The following is a 22,517-nucleotide window of genomic DNA, read 5'->3' as shown; positions in this document are numbered from 1 at the left end:
TGTAAAATCCTTTTAACCCTAGGACTATGTAAAGTTTTACTGCTCTGAAATAGAACGTCAAAGCTCCGCTGCTATATTATGACTTTGGAAAGAAATGTTCAAGTGTAGAAGTCAATGGCAAGTGTACGCAGTGTATAGGCACAGGTACATGGGCTATACTTGTATGCTTGGCTGAACAAGGTCTCACACATGCCATAGCACATTTAGGGTATTGTTTATAAAGAAGTTAAAGAAAGGTGTTTTCCACTTTTTAAAAGTGGTCCCCAGATGATCTGATCCTTGTAAAAAAAAAAAAATAGTATTCACCCTCACCAGGTCCAGCACTGCTGCTCCCATCTCTGGGTGCAGCATTGACATCACATCAATAGCATTCATCACCGCTACAGTTAATCACAGTACTCAGCGGCATGTGCTGCCTACATCTGAAGAACCACTGAGCTAAATGATTGGTTGCAGCGGTAATGTAAGCCGTCGACATGATGTTACCACTGCAGGCAAAAAAATAGAGATGGAAGCAGCGCAGTGGCAGACCCAGCGTGGGTGAACACTTTCTGCATTTGTTTTTCCATTGTTTACTAGAATCACAATTCCGGGGGACCATTTGTCTTAAAGTGGTAAGCACCTTTAAACTGAAATGACTTTTTAGACACTAAAGGAAAACCAACTGGTGTATTAGAATCGCCGGGCGTTGTATAAAATGGACGAATGCCCCGGGATATCCTTTGGATTTCACGCATGAAGATTTTGCTTGCATGCACCCAATGTAACAATATATACCGCTTACACTTCTCACTACCGCATGTATGGCTGAAATCTAGAAGATATTAAAATAGCTTAAACTAGCACACATTTACTTGTTACACTGAATCTTCTCACGTGTGTAGCTGGCCAACCCGTTACAGCTAAATGGATAGTTGTTAAAGGAGAATTAATGTCTGGATAGTAAAGTCCAGTACACATTACCATTTGCTTGTTATAGCAGCCTCTTATAATTACACTGCTGCGTTGTTATTATTATTAGTGTGGCGGAATACATACAAATTTAGGTCATACTAAGGAAATGTAAACTGCGTTAAAATAACACAGTCTCAATTTTCCAAAAAATTACAGCATTATTCTAGAGCCCTTTTTACCTTATTCTAGAGCCTTGTACTCAGTGTTATTGCAGGGACACTGCAACCGATCATTTTTTTTATATTCTTGTGATGCCCCTGTTTATATTTTAAAGTGAAAAGTGATTTTGACTGAGCCATATGACCCTGTGGTGTGTATAGGCCTCCTGGCTCTGCCTAACAGATAATATTTAGGGACGAGAGAAATGTCAGGCAGTTGGAATTTAAAGGGAATCTGTCAGTAAGGTCAATAATAATAACCCTCCTAAGCCGTCTATATGGGCATGTAGGTCATAGGAAGATGAATAAAGTGATACTTTTATATCTGAGATCCAATGTCTTATTCCAGAGAAATCCATGTTTTTATGAATATGTCAATAAGCTGTTAAGATCTCTGAGCCGGACACTGATCTCCCCCTTGAAAATCTGCCTCCAAGAGATTATTTTAAGTGAAAGGGGGAATTACCAGTATGAGACATGTAGATCAGGAGAGCAGACTGTCAGCCATTACATGACTCACACTGGTAAGCTCTGGAGGCAGATTCTCAGGAAGATCAGTGTCCGGCCCAGAGATTTTAACAGCTCATTTGCATAAAAGAAAAAAGTGGCTATTTCTGGAATAAGACATCGGATCACAGATATCAAGGTATCATTTTATTCTGCTTCCTACCTACATGCCCATATAGACGGCTTAGGGAGGGTTAATTCTACTGACAGATTCCCTTTAACCATCCAAGCCTTGTTTTCAGGGGAGCTAAGTTTCCTTTTCTTTCTTCTCGTTGAAAACACATGAACTCTCGGACAAACACGCATGAACGCATAGCCAATCGTTATCTCACGTGTATGGCCCGCTGCATGGCAGATGCATTTTACATGGAGCACCATAGCCACAGTACTCTAGATGAAAAGTGCACTCAGGTACATTATATCCGTACACATTAAATTACCATTGTAGGTTTTAATTAGTGAGCAACTATCCCATCTGCATTGTATAATATTGTACCAACAAAATGTGTTGAAGTCGGGCTTCTCAAATGGGGTTTTCGTTGGGTGACGCTATTTGGCAGAGTGTTCACCTGTTTTCCATATTTAGCTTTAGTGGAAGCTGAGACACAACAGTGGAGTCCTATATGACATTTTGCATGTCGCATGTAATGATTCTTGTTGCATGGACTAGATGAGATGGAAGCCTGCTATGTAGCCCTCTCCTTAGTGCTCATGCACATGGACGTATCACAGGTCTGTGTTGTAATATGACAACCATACACGTCTAAGGGCCTATGCTATAACTCTGTGGCCTCCGAGAAGCCTACTTATGGCTGTATATACCAAACCAGCGGCACGTTCTATAGACAGCCATATTGTGTAGGACTGTGTTGTTCCTAGCGTTCACTAGGCACCATATGTCAGCACACAGTGCCCACCTCTGTCCAGACCTCATCTATGTGACATAACTGGTGCATGAATCCGTACATAGATTAGTACAGATTTCATAATGCAGATGGGTGAAAAAGAAAAATATCACTAATTCCGACTGCCGTCTGGACCCTTTATTTGGTTTGGAATGGCCTTCATCATGTAGAGGCTGAACGATGTCAACTCTCTGGTTGGCAAATGCTTTATTCATGGCTTCCTAGATGATTATTTCTACTTTATCAAGTTGGCTGCATCTTTCCAAACCAATAAACCCGACACCTCAGTTCTTCTCTCCATGGGATATAGAAATGTAGACATGGGCTTCCCTTCATCTCTTCATAATTCGGGGATGATTTGCTCTGCCGTGGGGTGTTAGCGTGCTGGAATTTACTCCCCATGCAGCTGTTTATATAAGAGTGTGAAGACGGTGTACAGTATTTTCTGTGTGCTGCCCTTCACTGTGAGGCCATTCATCAGTTTCTTCCACAACTTGAACCCTACTGTTATCCTAAAAGTTCCTATAGGGCCTTGGCCATGCACGTTAGACTGGTAGACATGTGGTTCATGTTCAGACTCTCTCCTTCATATCACAATACTTATACATGGAGATAGCCTAAGCTGTAAAAAGGGTGTTCCCATTTTCGAAATCCTCTGTACCCAGGCACTGTTTGTTTTGAAAACTAACAAGCTTTACTTTACTCGCCCTCCCGGGGTCCAGTAATGAGTCTCCACCACCTGTCCAAGTGTTTGGTATTATATGCAGTGCTAATGTCACATCAACAGCGCTGCAGCCAATCAGTGAGCTCAGCAGCTCATGCTGTCCACTCAGGCAAAGCCGCTGAGCTCTCTGATTGGCTGCAGCGCTGTCAACATGATGTCCGTGCTGCCGGCATTAACAGAAACTGTAAGCAGCATCAGAGACTCAGTGTTGGACCTGGGGAAGGTGAGTAAAGAACAGTTTATTTTTAAGTTGTGAATAATTAGAAAACACATCATTAATATAGTATGAACTACTTCTAAAAATGCAAAAATAAAAGGGGATCTCTACCGGAAGATTTTGCTTAATCGTTTGTGGCTTGCAAGCACAGTCATTTCAGACTTAGTACAGCTGAATTAATAATAAATGCTGCCATAGTAAGTCAAAATATTCTGAAATCTTTTTGACAACTTCAGCCATGTGTAAACAAGATTTTCTTCTATGACCCTGTTCATATTGGCATCATGACTTCTGATTTTTTTAAAGGTTCCATATGGACACTAAACAGCTGTACATGACAGAACACGCCACCATACATATTAGATAACTGCCAGCCAAACTCTTACAGTTTTTGGTGGTATTAGCTGACTATCTAATGACTCTTGCCCAATCCTTTGGGGAAGGATTGATTGAGCATGTTGGCCTTCAACATGTCCCATCCTTTATTTCCATGGGTGACGCAAAGTGGGAATGTTTATTGGGAGGCAGAAGAAAGAGCTGTAGGCTGTGTCCTACTTAAAAACGCACAAAAAAAACCCTAGCCTCCCGATATTAGACAGAAATTAGTATTAGGGCAGAGTCAGACGGCCGTATAACTCGTTCGAGAATGGTATCGCACTGCACGGACTGGCTGGCACCTCTCCTGACCTGAGCATGACAGCATGATGGATTACTATGCAGCTGTCAAGCTCAGGTCCGGAGAGGTTTACCATGCGATTCTCGCACGAGAAATACGGCAGTCTGTCTCTGCCCTTAGAAAAGAATCATTCACTTCACATTTAAACATTTATTTACTTTTACAACTAGTATACTAATTAAAGAGCAAAGTAATAACACGAAAACCCAGCTATTAGGATCTGTTGCTTCAGTGAACATACAACTAAGTGATGGCTAACTGAATGCCATAGAAATTGTTCGGCACAAAAAGGTTTCTGTAAAAAATGTAAAAACACTAAAGCAGATACCTTAGATAAAAACAGCAGTGTGAACAAAGCCTTAAGGCCGTATGGATATATATGAGTATACAGTAGCTGCATGCATTGTGGAGACTATAGTGGGCCTCTCTAAAAAAAAGTATACGGAACGTAAAATACAGCTTTCATGTAGCTGACAGCTTGGTTGAAATTTAAGGGAAAAAAAACCCATGAGAACTGCAACCTAAGGTAAAGCAATATGTTTCGAGCTGTAGAAGCATTGTAGAAACTGTCGGACTGGATGGTCATGGTAATTCCCTCTTGCAGTCAGATTGACATGCTGCAAGGTGTGAAACCATGAATGGCCTCGGTCGATGATGTTTGCACTAACTGCTACTGATCTGAAGCTATGCCTGAATTTCACTCCAAATGTTAACTCTGTTCCTAACCTGTTTCTTCCCTTTATTCATTTTCCCACCTCTTGTTGCATGCCGTGCAGGGTCAGTTTTGTGCATGACACCAGCTACCAGTATTGGTAGGTTTCTATCTACTTTTTTGCTACTCAAGTTTCCCTTCTGTGGTTCTCAATGTTTTTGAAACTATTATAGAGTATATGCCGATATTATGTGTACTCAGTGCCTAGAATATTCAGTCTGATAATCACCGTATGTCATAAGTCTATTGCTCTGTGGCTTTATAATTTTACCTCTGGCATATTGTATTGAGAACAAAAAAAAAATGTGCTTTTTTTTATTTCATTTTATGATGTTTGTTTATTGAAAATTGAAGTGTAAGTAGTATCACCTGTGTCTTAACGTGTCATAGTGTTGTGCTTTTTTTCTCCTTTTTGCTACGTGTAGAATATTTCATCAGAGTTTCCCAGAAACCTGTGCGTCATAGCTAATATTATAAAAAGGGTTCACATACTTCTAGCAGGGTGCAGAGTCACAATAGAGGGAGAGGGGTGACCTATTCAATCTAAGCTGGCAACACGTTCTCGTAATAATTGAATGAGGATATTGTGCATCTTTGGTAACAGTCCCGACCCCGTTGGTGCACTACCATGTCACATAGGTTCGGCCTTCTGTATTGCCGCAGTGTTTTTCTAGCAAGGATTAAAGCGAAAGAACAGTAATTGTTATTGGAGGTCAGTACATGCACCTAAAGCTTTTATGTAATGCGAACGTGCTAGCGAAAGAACAAGAACACACAAAATATAGATTGTGTCTGTCCGAGACTTTCATTTCAAATCTAGACAAGCAGAAAGAATGCTAGGCTACCTACGGCTTTACTCCTCATTTTCTGGGAATCCCTGATAATATATTTATTACAAACTTCCTTTAATTGTACCTGTAATAAGCTTATTTTCCCTTTTTTATTTCTCTCCCACGCTTCCTTGCTTTGCATTGTGATTGCATGCCATCTGCTGGTTTAACCCATGATGGCTTGCTGCTATGTGATATTCACCATGCCAAACCACTTCTATTACCATAATGCTACACCCTCCTGTTCATTGCTTCCATGGTTCCCCTCCTGAAAGTACCCATGATGCACAGCGCTACGTCCGCCACTGTCTCTGCAGCAACAACTCCTGCAACAAGTGTCCCCTTCGCCGCAACAGCCACAGCCAATCAGGTTTGCTCCTTTTAAAGCTTTCTTTCACAAATCCCAAACTCTAAATGAGTGCTAATATGTTAAAAAAAATTCTCTAAAAGAATTTTTTTTATAAATGTCTACCCATCAAATTTTTATTTTGTTAAATATTTTATTTTTTACAGATGTGTTCATGAGCAGTTTGCACTTATTCAGAGTTAACATTTTTGCAAGTATTGGTCTCTCTGTTTTATGTTTCCTTGAATGTTTTGCAATGATTGACTTACTTAAGGGGCATTCTAATCCTTCTCTAGCTACACTCTCTGTACATTAACTAAAGAGAAGTCTACATTACAATATCATACCATTTTACACATGAACATACTCCTAATACTCAGGAACACAAAGCTTACCATGCTAAGGGTTAGGATCAGACAACGGAGTGACAGAGCCTGCTCCAGGATTTCCTACATTAGTGTGTTTCAGTGACATTGGGTGAGCCGGAAAAACACCTCCAAAGCCAAATGGCCAGCATATCGAAAGTTTTGCTACCTTGTGCTCCAGTTGTTTTTTTTTTTTTCTTCTATGTAAGTGCCACTAAAGCTGTCCATACATTTCCATGGGATATCTCCCGTCTTCCACGTACACGTGGCTCAGCCATGTTTTCAAAAGGATTAGAGGAGAAAGGTGCTGCCTGATACCTCTGTGAAAACAAAAGGATCAGGCATCAAGATTCTAACAACCCTATCTTTCTCTCACATGACATCAGCGGTTTGGTCAGGAGGCTACCATACACATCCGATGGTCGGACAGTCCTGCCAAAATCGGCGGATTGGGCTGACTAATCTGTTGTGTATGGGAGTCTTTAAAGAGCATTTTCTGATCCCAGCATCATCTCAGATTATACATTATATAGGTCACATATTTATATTCCTTTACTCCAGTCTTCAGTCTACGGCAGAATAAATGTTGCAATACTAGTAAGAGTATCCTACATATGCATACAGCATGCGTAACTTTCATATGGATTTTCACTAAAGCAGGGTGCGTAGGTTCCCGACTGCCTTTGAGCATTGACCTGTATCTATAAGTTTTATGATAGTGTACATCTATTTCCCTTTAACTAGTTACATTTTAAGGCCGGGGTCACACTTGCAAGTACAATGCGAGAAACTTGCGCCTCAATACCCACCACTGCCGGCGGTACTCGGGACCGGAGTGTGCGGCTGCATGTATTTCTATGCAGCTGAACGCTCCGGTCCAAACCGCCGCCGACAGTGCCGGGTACTGAGGCGAGTTTCTCGTATTGCACTTGCAAGTGTGACCCCAGCCTAAATGCAAATATTTGTCTTCTAAAACTTTTAGCTCATTTATCCGCCTATAAGGCCACGGCTTAAATAATGGCATGATCTTTTTCCCTAATTCACATAAAAACAGGTTAGCCATTCGTATATTGAAAACAAGTGCTATAGGCTTCATTTCATATTACCCTTTTTGCTTACTTATTTTGCCACCTCCAGTTAGCAAAAACTGGATCCTTTTCACATGGGAAGAAAACGGATGGCTGCTTAACGGATCTGTTTTCCATTGGCTTCAGTGCTAAAAAAAAACGGATAAATTTAAAATCCGTTTTTTTGCAAGCAGACAGGTGTCTACACAACTTTTTTTTTGTCAACGAATTGCTGCTGTAACCATTGTAGCAGGTGATTACTGGACATTTTAGTCAGGATCTACAGACATGGTAAAACTTTCATTTTTCTCTGATACATATTGTAATTATGGCAGTAAGAGATAGGGAAAAAGAATATTCTTGCTAAGCCAACTAACACCTACTCTGCCATCAGTTTACTTGCAATTCTGCCTTAAACTGATGACTTTGACATTCATGTGAAAGCTGGATTGAAAGCATAGTGGGGGGAAAAGCCACTTGGCAACAGTCATGTCACGCCACCACTCACTCATGTCATTTTTTCGTATGAAAAAATTATTTCAAATGATCCAGGATTTTATGTTTTACATAGATGCATTAGATTATTTATGCCTACCAAATTCTGCATTGCTGTGTACAGATTGTATTTTCTTATATGAGCTCCAGACACAGGTGTAGCCACAGCTGTAACCCAAAGTAAAACAGTGGGTTGAATATAGTGTTGTGGACGGCAGCTGACACTTTTTGTTTCACTCTTCTTACATGACGAGAAGATGTCAGCAAAATTTGTCATGTAAATTAAAGGCCTGGCTGTAAAGAAATCCACTTTGTGGTTCTTTAATCACCATTTGAAGTTTTCTGCCAATTGTATTTTTCTGCACAGGGGCTGGACTGTTCAGGGGGGTCTTCTCCTCCCTGTCTGTGATTCCCGCCCCCCTGCCTGCCTCCAGTCTGTTAATACCCTGCCTCCTCTGTGTAAAATCTCAACAGTGATCTATAAATCACAGTCCAGTTGGCCCGGGTATCACAGACAGAGAGGAGGAGATCCAGTCCACAGTCACCAAAATCTAATTAGCGCAAAATTTCAAATGCTGATTAAAGAACAAGCAGATTTATTCATCAAATGTATCCATGTAATCAGTATTACAGCACCATTACAGCCAGGTCTTTACTTTGTATTACAGATTGTGCTGACAGGTTCTCTTTAGCCCCTTTACTGCCTATGACGTATAGATATGTCCTAGGTCACCTCCCCCATTTTGAAGTCATAGGTCACCTCCCGCTGTCTGATGCGGGCTCCAGCGATGAGTCCGCAATATTTTCAGTACATGTCAGATGGTTTCATTAGTTCACATGTGACCTAACAGCCAAAAGTGGAATTGCGATCCACCCGCAGCTGTTAACATGTCAAATGCCGCTGTTTTTTGTTTTGTTTTTTACAAACTTTGTGTCTTTTTTTTTCACCACATAAAAAAAAAAGAACCTGTACATGTTTGGTATCTACGAACTCGTAATGACCTGGAGAATCATAGTGGCAGGTCAGTTTTAGCATTTAGTGAACATGGTAAAAAAAAAAAAACGCAATTGTGGAATTGCACTTTTTTTTGCAATTTCACCTCACTTTGAATTTTTTTCCTGTTTTCAAGTACACTATATGATAAAACTAATGGTGCCATTCAAAACTACAACTCGTCCCGCAAAAAAACAAGCCCTCATATGGCAATATTGATGGAAAAATAAGAAGGTTATGGCTCTGGGAAGAAGGGGAACAAAAAACAAAAACTCAAATGGAAAAACCCATGGTGATAAAAGGGTTAAGAAATAGTGGGCATACAGTACTGTGCAAAGGTTTTGAACAGGTGTGGAAAAATACTGAAAAGTAAGAATGCTTTTTAATAGTTTAGCAGTTTTATCAATTAAAAGAATGCAAATTGAGTTAAATAAATATTTGGTATGACCATTCTGAAACAGCAGTTAAAGCAACAATTCTTCTAGATGCACTTGCAAACAATTTTTGAAGAAACGCAGCATGTAGGTTGTTGCAAACATCCTGGAGAGCTAACCACTGATCTTCTGTGCATGTACACCTGCACAAATCCTCTTGTCTCTTCATTTAATCCCAGACACTCGATGATGTTGAGATCAGGACTCTGTGGAGGCCATATCATCACTTCCTGGACTCCTTGTCCTTTACGATGAAGATTGTTCTTAATGTCTGTATGTTTGGGCTAACTTTCCTATTGCAGAATAAATTTGGAGCCAATCTGTATTTCTAAGCATTGAGGACATGCCTGGAGACACTGATTATTGTACCTTTCTCCTGCCCTTCAGGAAAACAAATTGCCTTGTGTTACAGCCAAACATTTCACATTGTGACTCATCTACCCAGGACACCTGCTGTGCCATTTTTTTTCTGTTCCCCCGTTCATATGTTATCAATGCTAGTTGAGTCATGTTGCCTTGTTTCCATGTCGAAGGTATGGTTTTTGGCCACAACTCTTCCATGAAGATCACTTTTAGGGTATATGCACACGTTGCAGTTTTGCTGCAGATCCGCAGCGGATTTTCCGTGCTGATTCGCTGCAGATCCGCAAGTGTGTGACCAATCAATGTAATTCAATAGGAATTCAATGGGGAAAAAAAAATGCTATGCACATGCTGCGGAAAATTCCCCATGGAATCCGCAGCGGTTTATTTTCCGCAGCATGTCAATTCTTTTTGCGGAACCGCATGCGTTCTTACACCCATTCCATTCATGAAATCCACAGGGCTAAAAACGCATGCCAATCCGCAAAGAATCCACACAAAAAATGCACAAAATCCACAAAAAAAAGCACGGATTTTTACATACGTTTTCTACCAAGAGATGCAGATTCCGTGCAGAAAATTCTGCAGGCAAATCTGCAACATGTGAACATACCCTTAGACACCCTTCTCCAAACAGTATATGGGTGCAGCTAGGTGCAATTGGTTGCTAACAATTCTGAGCTGATGGCACTGCTGGATTTCTTCCGATTTTTAAGGAGAGTAAGTATGATGTATCTTTCATCTGTTGCAGTAAAGGCTTGTGCAAACGTTGCAGATTTGATGCGTTTTTGGTGTGTTTTTGCCATGCAGGTTTTCTAGAAAAACCTGAAGCAATCCGGATACCAGCAAAGTAAATGAGAATCTTGAAGTGTCATGCACACGTTGCTTATTTTTGACTTGCAGATTTGGTGCAGAAAATAATCTGCTGAATGTCAATTCTCTGTGAGTTTTTGCCATGCGTTTTTCACCATTGACTTAACTCAAATCAGTCAAAAAAAGCAGGCCAAAAACACGCTTTTGTGCAGCTGCTTTTTTCCTACCAAGAGATGCAGAAATTTTACTCTACATGTGCACATAACCTAAGTTTCCTTGGCTGATCACTGCATCTACGGTCCTCAATGCTGCCCATTTTTTTGTGTCAGTGCTAAGAAATACAGAAAGATACCGTATTTTCCGCTTTGTAAGACGCACTTTTTTTCCCCCAAAATTTTGGGCGAAAACAGGGGTGCGTCTTACAAAGCGGACATGCCTTACCTAGGCTGTGATCGGGGGCGTCCGGCGGTTGCTGGCCGCTGCTGCGGGTGTGTCCGGTGCTGCGTTGTGTGCCCGTCGATGCCCGGGGCTCTGCCAACATTGAGCGACAGGCCAGAGCCCCGGCATTTCCTCAGTTCCCTGTGTGCCGGTAAAAAGATGGCCGCCGGCGCGTGCGCAGATGGGATCTCGGGACCCAGTTCTCGAGAGATGAGATTTGAAATCTCATCTCTCGAGAGGTGGGTCCCGAGATCCCATCTGCGCACGCGCCGGCGGCCATTTTCCCTGGGTTCCCTGTGTGCGCGCGGTGGTGCCTGCAAAAAAATGGCCGCCGCGCGTGCGCAGATGGGATCTCGGGATCCAGCTCTCGAGAGATGAGATTTCAGATCTCATCTCTCGAGAACTGGTCCCGAGATCCCATCTGCGCATGCGCCGGCGGCCATTTTTTTTTTACCGGCACTTCAGCGCACATATACAGGGAACCGAGGAAATGCTGGGGCTCTGGTCTGTCGAACAATGTCGGCAGAGCCCCGGGCATCGATGGGCACACAACGCCGCACCGGAGCACCCGCAGCACCGGCTTCCAACCGCCGGACAAGTGGAGAAACCTGACACCAGCACAAGACTCTGCAGCAGCAACAGCACACATCGGAGCCCCCCCTCATCCCTGAATGCGGCCTGCAGCATCACTCCACGCCTGCCTCCTCCAGCAGCGAGCCTGGGACCCCTCTACACCGCAGCCACCAACCCCGGTAAGCAATAAGATGCAAGGATTATAAGAGGCACCACCATTTTATTAAAAAATATTTTTTTCTTATTTTTCTCCTCAAAAATTGTGGTGCGTCTTATAATCCGGAGCGTCTTATAAAGCGAAAAATACGGTACTTATCCGTCATGCAATACCATCAAGGAGGCATTTGATTGTCTCTTCAGCAGCAGGACAACGATCCCAAACATACTGCCAATGTCATTAAGAAATATCTTCAGTGTAAAGAACAAAGAGTCCTGGAAGTGATAGTATGACCTCCACAGAGACCTGATAGCAGTATCATCGTGTCTGTATAAGATGACATGAAGGGACAGAAGGATTTGCACAAGACACATCCACAGAAGATCTGTAGTTAATCCAAAAACTGGTTGCACCAAATGTTGATTTTAATTAGATTTATCTTTTTTTCACTCACTTTGCATTTTAATTCTTAAATATAATAAGCTATTAACTCTTCTATTTTGAAAACATTATTGCTTTGCGGCATTTTTACATACCTGCCTAATACTTCTGCACTGACTCCGTATTAGAAGCCTACTGTGATGTTGCGTTTCACTTTCACAGATCCCTGTAGCACTACTATAGTCAACTTTCTCCAATAATTTACAACTATGATCAGATAAGATAACAGCATTATGAGATTTACTAAATAACATCTCTACAAAGGTGAAGATAATTGGAAATCCTCACAATAGCCAGTAGTCTATGTAGTCTATCTTAGGGTGTAATATCTTGAGATTATTTTCTTAGTCAGCTTGCTATGAGGTCTACTTTACAAAGCGAGTATTATTAATAGTTTAGTTTGCTGACAGCCACTTGAATATACGGTAGCTTGAAAAGCTACTAATAATGTGACAGTCTTTTGCTTAGGAGCAACTTGAAAAACCTAAATGGTCTTGCAGATAACCACTAGAAGGGAGTTATATAAACTCAAGCAGAGCTTATCTACAGGACATGGTCAGTTAGTTGATCCTCCTTTAGAAGACAGCAATTCTGTTCACACCCATACCAGCTATAAATCTGCCACGTTGCTTCTGGATGGTACTCTCCTTAAAGGGGGCGTCACACATAGCGATATCGCTAGCAATATCGCTAAAGCGTCACCGATTTTATGACGCAGCAGCAATATTGCTAGCGATATCGCTATGTGTGACACTTACCTCTGACCGCCCCCCCCCGCTGGCTATCGCTGATCGCGCGAGAACGTCCTGGGCCATTTCTCGTCGGTAGCTTCCTGCTGGCGCCGACGTGCGACGCGAGGACGTCTTCATCGCCGCGTCTGACAGGTAAGTAACGACCGCCGATCGCTGGTGAGATCTGCCTGTTTGGCAGCTCGCTACCGACCATTTAGCGATGCACCAGCGATCCTGACCGGGTCGTATCATTGTCGGGATCGCTGGTGCATCGCTAAATGTGACGGGACCCTTAGACAGGCCTGCTATTAAGGTTAGCAGTTGTTAATTATGGAACACTCTAATTGTATATAGAGTTAGAAGAGGCACAGCTTGAGTTTTGTACAACACGGAGAATCAAAAGTTTCAACAGAAGTAACTGCTTCTATAGTGCAGACTTATTATTCTAAGTAAAGCTGACCATACAGACTAGATGGCTGTCGGCCAAACGATGCTTCAGCTGATCATTCATCCAACAGCCATCTCAGCCGACTTTTTCGGTCAAGCACTCCCGTGTTCTCTGACACTTCAGCTGGTGGCTTATCTAACGTAGAACAACGCGATCCATAGTCCGAAAACGGACTTTCACAATCAACATTTTTCCCCACCATGCTGATGTAAAATACTGACCAAATGCTAGACGTCTGAACGTGGCCATAGTCTGAGACTTGGAGTTATCGAATTATAACATTCTCATAGTTTTTGTAATTCTACCAACATGTGCAAGAACTTAAGGAGAACCTGTCTATCATGTTGAGAATGGTATCTGACCTGCAAGCAGGATGTTCTGGAGCAGGAGGAGCTCTCACACTCGTATATGTTTGGGGGAAAATTATCAGTAAAGCTTCTACTTTATTCATTGAAATCTCTGGCGCTTGTGTGTACAGGAACCCAATAGATAGTCCTATTGAGAGATTGCTTGTCTTGTTTGTACGACTGTGCATGCAGAGACAGCTGTCAATCACTAGTAGACCCGCTCACTGGACTCGTATATATACAAGTATCAGGAATGCCACTGGAGTTATGCTGAATCTTTTCCCACATATCTACATATCATTCTGCTCTGGTTCTTTTCAATATTCATGACCGGTTGCCTTTAAATGAGAGGTTGTATTACATTTAAACTTTGAGAATTCATCCTTTATTGCAACACCCATCTCTTAGGTGAAATCTAAATAAAATATTGTGCTTTCCATTTCGTGGCTGATTTTTATAGTGCACCCTCTTTAACAGTCGCATTCAAGGCAGTAGGAATTTCATTGTTTCCCTCTTGGAATCCATGATTATATTGTCTGGATCTTGCTAACAACTTAGTTAAAATATTATGTTCAAATCCTTTTGTTTTAGTGCAATATAAAAAAAGTAATATTCCTAAAATACTGTTAGTAACTGGTGTAAAGTACATCTTCCATGGTGCACTATAGCAGAAAATGCTCTATATACACAACCAGGGCTGCAGGAAGATGGACGTTCAGTCTGAGATGTAACAGGGAGTCAGCCGAACTTGGATTTACAATTATCAGGCAAAAATGGCACGAGGTGATGTATAACTCAGTGACTCAGATGTTAATGGGAACCTGTCAGGTGTGCATACTGTTTCCAACAGCCAAGATATGCTTGTGGATTTCTATTATTTGATAGTATTTCATGGGTCTTAGTAACCCTGCAACGTTTGAAAAAAATGAACTTTGATCCTGTAGTGTCCTATATGCTAATGAGACAGGGCTAGTCTCCTTCCCCTGGACTAATCCTTCATCAGAGCTTCTAATCATGCCTCCTCCCTAGGTATGATTGACATCTTGCATAATGATGCTATCACAATGAGTGTTGTGTGCAGGCTGCCAATCATACCCCTGAAAATCCTCATCAGATTAAAGAAATTCCTGCATACCGCTATATTAGTGGTTGTAGACAGTAAGGGGACCTGTCAACCTATACTTAGGTCCATGACGAGCCACAAAGACTACAACTTTTCTTCATGCCTCACATAAATGTCACACACACACATCTCAATGAAAACATAAATCATTTTCAATACTTGCTAACAAGCCTCTGCTTTATATGTGCTTTCAACCCCCTTTGTCTTCAAGGCATTCTGCTGTTTAATTTCTGTGCTTGCATTCTCTACTGGGTGAGAAAGATCTCATTAGAGAAGTATCGTGTATGAATAATCTTATTATGTATTGTTTCCTATGGGTCGACCGAAGATAGGATGTAAATATGATTCCCATACTCAGTCTATGGTTGCTTTACATTGTAAGACACTATAGCCTCCTAGTATTGTACTTCGTGGTGTACGAATAATAGCATTGTCATGACTGCCGTCTTGATTATCTAGGATTACATGAGAAAAGTCCTCTCCACTTATTAGCCCTGCCATGTACCTCACTGCTACCCCATGTGTATATGAGTTACGGCACTTGTATACTGAACGTGCTGTCTAAAGCCGCTAGAGCAATGGCTTTGTAATGAGCTGAACATCAGACATTTGTATACCTTTCTAAAGAGGACCTGTCACGAAGTCAAAAGTGACCCAGTTTTGCTCGTATTTTATTCCCGCTGCTCTCCTGCTTGATCCATTTTCTAATTCTTTTTTGTTTGTTTTTAATTTGCCATACTGTTCCAGAGATATGGATCTCTTTATTTAGTGCTTTTTTTTAGTCTTCACCAAGGGAGCGTGGCTCACAGGGTAAAAATACAGAGCAGGCTAAAGAAATGCCCCCAGGGAATCCTGTGAGCATCACCCCCTTGGGAAAGACATATCTCTGGAACAATGTGATTAAAAAAAAAATAAAAAAGAAACAAAGCGGAATATTAAGGGAAGCAGTGGGAACAAAGTAGGAGCAAATACTGGTAACTATCTAAAATTATTCATAAACTCAGGATAGTTGCAGATCACTTGTTCATCCAACAGCTGTTCCTCACTGCTCCGTACACACGGCTGAACATGCATTTTTGTTTTCAATGAAACGCAACTGCCAAAGGGTTCTTATCTCCAGTGAGAACATTAGAATAGGCATTTCTAAATCCAAAACGCCCAATCCTTATTTCCCCGACATTTGCTATGAGCTGTAGAGAGACACAATCGGACAATCGAACCATAAATATGTTGGGTGGACAGACTATTTTCTAATATGCATGGCCAACGTAAAGCGTATGTTAGAGCTACTAAACTTCTGTACATTTTAGATCAATTTATTACAAATCAGCATTTTACAAACACTCTTGTAGACCCTTTTCATGTTGGGTCCTTACATTCTGTTAAAAAGCCCCCTTAAAAGATTCCTTTATTGATATTCTTATGAGGGTTACACTGACATGTCTAGAATTTTACTTAAGTTAGCCTTCGTTTGAAAATGATTTTTGAAGTATGCTAGTAAATTGTTATAATATGAGTATTGTATTACATTGATGTTATCAAGTTATACTAATTTGTGTTCATTCTCATGACAAACTGTCAATCTACTGTAACTTCAATCCGTCATTGGAAATCTTCATATGCTTTCCATTTATGGGTTTCATAGTATTTCCTAAAGAACTTGCATTATGAGAATCCTCAGCTACCGTTTTATTAGCCAAAACTAAATAAATTGAATTCAGCTCATCCATTCATCAGCGATACATCTGAGGAATCTCTGAGACCTGTTAGTCAGTAGTATCCTCATGTTTTTGTTGTCACTGTCTTGAAGGCTAGTTGTACAGTAACAATTCTGAGGTTTCCATGACCTGTGACTTTGTCTTAAGTGTATCTTCAATTATTGTTCTACGTCAACGTGGAATAATTCAAAGACAATTAATTTCTGCAAACTTACAGGTTCTTGATTAGACAAATTGTACTTTTTTGTTTTTTCTTTAACCAAAATTTAAGAACTAACTTATAACGTATCTTCCTTTTACCAGATCATACTGAAATAATAACCAAGAGCGGGGTAGAGCATCAAGACGATTTCCAGAAGATAGCAAAGCATTCATATTGTACATACTATCCAGTCTCCTCCTCTATAGAGTTGCCACAAACTGCATGCTAAACAAAAGGATCTTGTTCTCTTTATGGACAAACTACAAACTCTTAGAAAGCTAGTGCTGCTATATTCTAAATTGATAATATATATGGTATGCGTAATATATTCCAACATAAATAGTTAACTACCTGATACCAGCTGTGATGTTAGTGGGTAAAGTTTACTTTTTAATATTTTGTATACCTGGCTCCCACTTGATAATCCCGTCTTATCCTGTATCACATCCAAACCCAAGGGTTTAGCCCACCCCCGTCCTATTGTATATTGTAAATTCTGCGAAAAATTTAAAAAATTACCAATATTTTTGTGTCCCGGTGGCTAAACTATAATATTAGATTGTGAATATGAGTGATCGATTAGAGAATATTTTAGCCATTACTATAGGATTTGAGGAACTACTTCCCCTTTGTAGAGAAGACCAAGAAGATAAAGCACTCTCTCAAATGTGGAAACTAAGGCTTATCTTAAAGCACAAAGTCAAAGCATATAAACCGGCCTCACACCCAGTGTACGATAGAGAAGCTAAAACACTTTTGTGTTGGGATAGATGTGAATTCAAAACAAAAAGGACAAAAAAGTGATCATTTGCACAGTATGACTGTCATACACAAGAAAGTCTTGAACACCTTTATTTCAGTTGTGATCATATAGCGTTTATTTTTTTTAACCAAGACTTTGCAGAAGTGCCTAAATTTCACCACAGTACAACAAACGCAAAAAGTACGGTATACGACGGCTGCCAACCTCCCTGTTACCAACAAGTGCAAGGTTAAGGAATATAGCAGGTTGGGTACCAGGTTATTACAGATTGACGAGGCATCGGAGGAGGAGTTTTCTTAGATAATCGAATGTACAAAAGTATATATATAAATATATATAAATAGATATATCAGTCAGTCACAACATAAAGGTGACTCTAATCTATAGAACATATTCCATTTTTGGAAATGTAGTAAGAGTTTTATTTCGACCCTGTTCAGTACTCGAGAGGCCTGCCAAACACTGCAGAGCAATGCATTACAGGCCTTCCAACGCTGCATCATCCGACTACAGCAGGCAGTGGGGAAAATTCCTAGGAAAGAAAAGATTGACTGCAGGGTCTATCTATAGTGTTATACATTTTTCTGATTGGATTTAGAGAGTTGTAACCGGATTACAGCACAAGAATTAAAGAAAATTGTGTTTAAAGCATATTTTATGTCTGAAGAGCTATGAAGAGTTGTTGCATATAAGAGAAATATTGAAGACGGGGGAAAAAAAAACTATGGAAAAAAGTAAAAAACAGATTTTTGATGTTTACTTTTACGGTAGGCTGTTGAGCTACATGGTAAAGTCTGTACAGTTAATATGTAATTTAGTTAAAGTTTATTTCAAGCACTATTGTACCAAATACTTCATGTTTCTGTGTTGCACATTTGTCACACAAAGTATGTTGTTGCTGAATTATGGATATGAAAACAGAACAGCTGTTATACATGAATAGTAAACTTAAGTGTTAGAAATATGTTATTTTTTTCTCTCTTGTAAAAAAAGACAATATTAGTGATTGCAGTATTTTAAGAGAATTTCAAGAGTTGAATGTAAGCTATTTTTAATGTGGGCAGCCTTTTCTAAGAAAGAAGGCGCTGTAATTCTATAATCGGTAATCAGGAAAAGACTCTTGCCTTTATTTTTATTTTATTTTTTAATAAATGTACAATGTTTGATTTCTGCTCTTATATCATAGAAGCAGGTCTGATTACTCAGCAGAACTACATCAAAATCCACTTAAAAGAGAGTATTTTAATATTGCTTATATTACCGAGTCTTCAAAGACGAAGGCGACCTAGACAAGTTTATGCTCTAACCTATACTGATATTATTATTATTAGTTTCTGGATCCATGACCAGCCATGGTCTTTATTTTGTCGTTTCAGCCATTTAACCAAATATAGCCTGCTGCATTTATATAAAATACAGAAAGTACCACTTCTGATATATGCTAGACCAATATGTTCCAATCCAAATACCCCTGCAGTGACAAATATAGTTTGTAGAAAAATCAGTTTGCTAATAATGGAAATTGCTTTAAACATAACAAGTTCTACCGAAATATTAACTGCAGTCATATCAAGAATGTACATTTTTCACGCAAAATATTTTCTTCACCAACACTTGTAGGTTACAGCGCCATACTCATCCTTATATAGCATATCTGTTCTCTCCAAGTGGGGTCTTAAATTGTAAGGATGCAAATGGCAGGCCTGTCATTAAATTTTTACTTATACCTATATTTTATTGTTTTTTAAAGAAAATTTACTTTTGGATGACATATTTGTGTTTTTTTGTATTTTTGTTTTTGTAATGTCCTCAAATTAAAGTAGCCTCTTAAACAAAGCATAAAGTATGTAATGCTTCTGTTAAAGGTACAGCAAGCCCTATGGACCGCATCAATAGGGCGAGTTCACACTAGCATCTTTTCAGAGTATGTATTGTTGTCCAAACCACACTCCATGCACTTCCAATTCAAGGAAAATCCCATGTTTTTGAGAGAGACAGTTTCGATTTGTTTCAGTCTTGTTCAGATTGGCAAAACTTATTCAAAAATGCACTTAAAAATGTAAAGGTGAAACAATTTGAGTGTGAACAGTCCTTATAAATTATAGGACAAATAATGTGGTTCCGTTGAATATATAAAAAAACTAATGCAAAGAAAATCAGCACATTTATTTTTTCTGATCAGATTGTAGTCAGCAGATACAGTGGGGAAAAAGTATTTAGTCAGCCACCAATTGTGCAAGTTCTCCCACTTAAAAAAATGAGAGAGGCCTGTAATTGACATCATAGGTAGACCACAACTATGAGAGTCAAAATGAGAAAACAAATCTAGAAAATCCCCTTGTCTGATTTGGCAAAATTTTTCAAATTATGGTGGAAAATAAATATGTGGTCATTAACAAAAGTTCATCTCAATATTTTGTTATATATCCATTGTTGGCAATGACAGACGTTGGCAAACATTTTCTGTAAGTCTTCAAAAGATTGCCACACACTGTTGGTGGTATGTTGGCCCATTCCGCCATTAAGATCTCCTCTAGAGCAATGATGTTTTGGGCCTGTCGCTGGGCATCATAGATTTTTAAATCCCTCCAAAAGTTTTCTATGGGGTTGAGATCTGGAGACTGGCTAGGCCACTCCAGGACCTTCATATGCTTTTTACAAAGCCACTCCTTCGTTGCCCAGGTAGTGTGCTTGGGATCATTATCATGCTGAAAGACCCATCCACATTTCATCTTCAATGCCTTTGCTGATGAAAGGACGTTTGCAATCAAAATCTCACGATACATGGCCCCATTCATTCTTTCATGTACACGGATCAGTCGTCCTGGTCCCTTTGTAGAGAAACAGCCCCAATGCATGATGTTGCCACCCCCATGCTTCACAGTAGGTATGGTGTTCTTTGGATGCAACTCAGCATTCTGTCTCCTATAAAACACAATGAGTTTTGTTTCTACCAAACAGTTCTACTTTGGTTTCATCAGACCATATGACATTCTCCCAATACTTTTCTGGATAATCAAAATGCTCTCTAGCAAACCAGATGGGCAGGGACATGTACTGGCTTAAGCAGGGGGACACTTCTGGCACTGCATGATCTGAGTCCCTGGCGGTGTAGTGTGTTACTGATCGTAGCCTTTGTTACAGTGCTCCCAGTTCTATGCAGGTCATTCACTAGGTCCCCTCGTGTGGTTCTGGGGTTTTTGCTCACCGTTCTAGTGATCATTTTGACCCCACAGGGTGAGATCTTGCATGGAGCCCCAGATCGAGGGAAATTATCAGTGGTCTTGTATGTCTTCCATTTTGTTATTATTGCTCACACAGTTGATTTTGTCACACCAAGCTGCTTGCCTATTGCAGATTGAGTGTTCCCAGCCTGATGCAGGGCTACAATTCTGTTTCTGGTGTCCTTCGACAGCTCTTTGGTCTTCACCATAGTGAAGTTTGGAGTGTGACTGTTTGAGGTTGTGGACAGGTGTCTTTTATACTGATAACAAATTCAAACAGATGCCATTACTACAGGTAATGAGTGGAGGACAGAGGAGCCTCTTAAAGAAGAAATTACAGGTCTGTGAGAGTCAGAAATCTTACATGTTTTAGGTGACCAAATACTTATTCTCCACCATAATTTGAAAAATAAATCTTGCCAAATCAGACAAGGTGATATTCTGGATTTGTTTTCTCAGTTTGACTCTCATAGTTGTGGTCTACCTATGATGTCAATTACAGGCCTCTCTCATCTTTTTAAGTGAAAGAACTTGCACAATTGGTGGCTGACTAAATACTTTTTTCCCACTGTATCTGGAGCTTTTTTTAAAAAAACATTCAATGGTTGTTATAGATAATGTTCTTTGCATTAGACTACAAACTGTATATTCCCTTAAAGAGCTGTACAGGAAAATGCATCAAAATTGTGCCATAGCGTATAGAAATCCAATTCTGTCTGCCACAATATTTTTGTAAATATTAGCAAGACGGAGGTGAAGTTGTCCTGAAAAAAAATGACCACTCACTTTTTGCACAGTGACCACATACTTTCTTCAAGGGATTGAATGAGATTGGAAAAACATGGTTGTTATACATTCATCTATAAAACGTGTTCATGGGCCGTGTGTGGCTATAAAAGGGACAGCTGTGGACAAGAACGCCACCACTTCTTGGCAAGGGCTTCCATGTTTTTCCGAATCTTATACACCCTCTTTAAGTATTTCATAGCATAGAAACCAACTGTCATCGGATTATAATCGAGTCAATAAGATATATGAATATATTACATTTCTAAGCAATAGGTTCCTTTTACTATCTCTTGTCGATTCACCTCAAACTTTATATATATATAGCACGGATGCTCTTTAAGTCATTCACCCCACTGCAGAACCTCTTAAGGACAAAATGCATAAGGAATGTTGAAGACAATGAATTTCTATTTTATATAACATGAAACCAAGACCAGCACCAAAATCCCCTTTGACAGATGCTTCATTATGAGGTGGCTACAAGATAAGAAGAAAAGACGACATTTTGCATCTGCACTGTCCTACTTCAAGGTCTTCTCTTTGTATGGGGATGTAAAATATTGCAAAGTTTAATAAATTATTTTGGTGCAGGAGTTTTTCTTGTTTACATTTTTCCTGTATGGAGATGACAACCAGAGTTTGATATTTGCACTATTCAACTTTAAAAAATGTGTAAATATGAAATGTTTTAAACTTTCCCTTAAGTCTCTGTGGTCTAGAGTGCCTCATCTTTTACTATTTCTGCAAATTCCAATACCCCTATTTGAAATGTACCTTTAAAAGGTAAAATATGAATAAACACCAGCGCTCCGACTTGGATACATAAAACTGATTGGTGGACAAAAGCAGCATATGCTAGAAACACAACCTGCCCACATAAAAATGAAGTATGTAAAAATACAGCTATGCGCTAAAGTGCCAATACAGAATCAAATAGTGAGCAGCAAGACCGACCTGGAGATGTATAGCCAACCGGTCCCTCTCCATACTGAGAGACGTCCTT

General features: G+C 40.0%; 1 protein-coding gene across 11 annotated transcripts in view; it reads left to right on the top strand.

The window, feature by feature from the left end:
- MBNL2 (muscleblind like splicing regulator 2) overlaps positions 1-22,107 on the top strand; it is a 199,622-nt gene extending 177,515 nt beyond the window's left edge. For 3 of the 11 annotated variants that reach the window (XM_073569553.1, XM_073569558.1, XM_073569554.1), the window contains 2 exons: positions 4,918-4,953; positions 16,840-22,107. In XM_073569553.1, the coding sequence (XP_073425654.1) occupies positions 4,918-4,953; positions 16,840-16,967 (164 nt within the window). In that variant the 3' untranslated portion in view covers positions 16,968-22,107. Of the gene's footprint in view, positions 1-4,917; positions 4,954-5,958; positions 6,069-16,839 lie in introns of those variants that run through there. The other 8 variants (XM_073569563.1, XM_073569556.1, XM_073569560.1 and 5 more) reach the window with 4 other exon arrangements.
- The last annotated feature ends 410 nt before the right edge of the window (positions 22,108-22,517 follow it).

This window comes from Dendrobates tinctorius, unplaced genomic scaffold (assembly GCF_039654945.1).
Source record: "Dendrobates tinctorius isolate UK_male_01 unplaced genomic scaffold, ASM3965494v1 ptg000026l, whole genome shotgun sequence".
Taxonomy (NCBI): Eukaryota; Metazoa; Chordata; class Amphibia; order Anura; family Dendrobatidae; genus Dendrobates; species Dendrobates tinctorius.
Note: the sequence above shows the minus strand (reverse complement) of the source record. Positions and strands in the feature narration are given on the sequence as shown.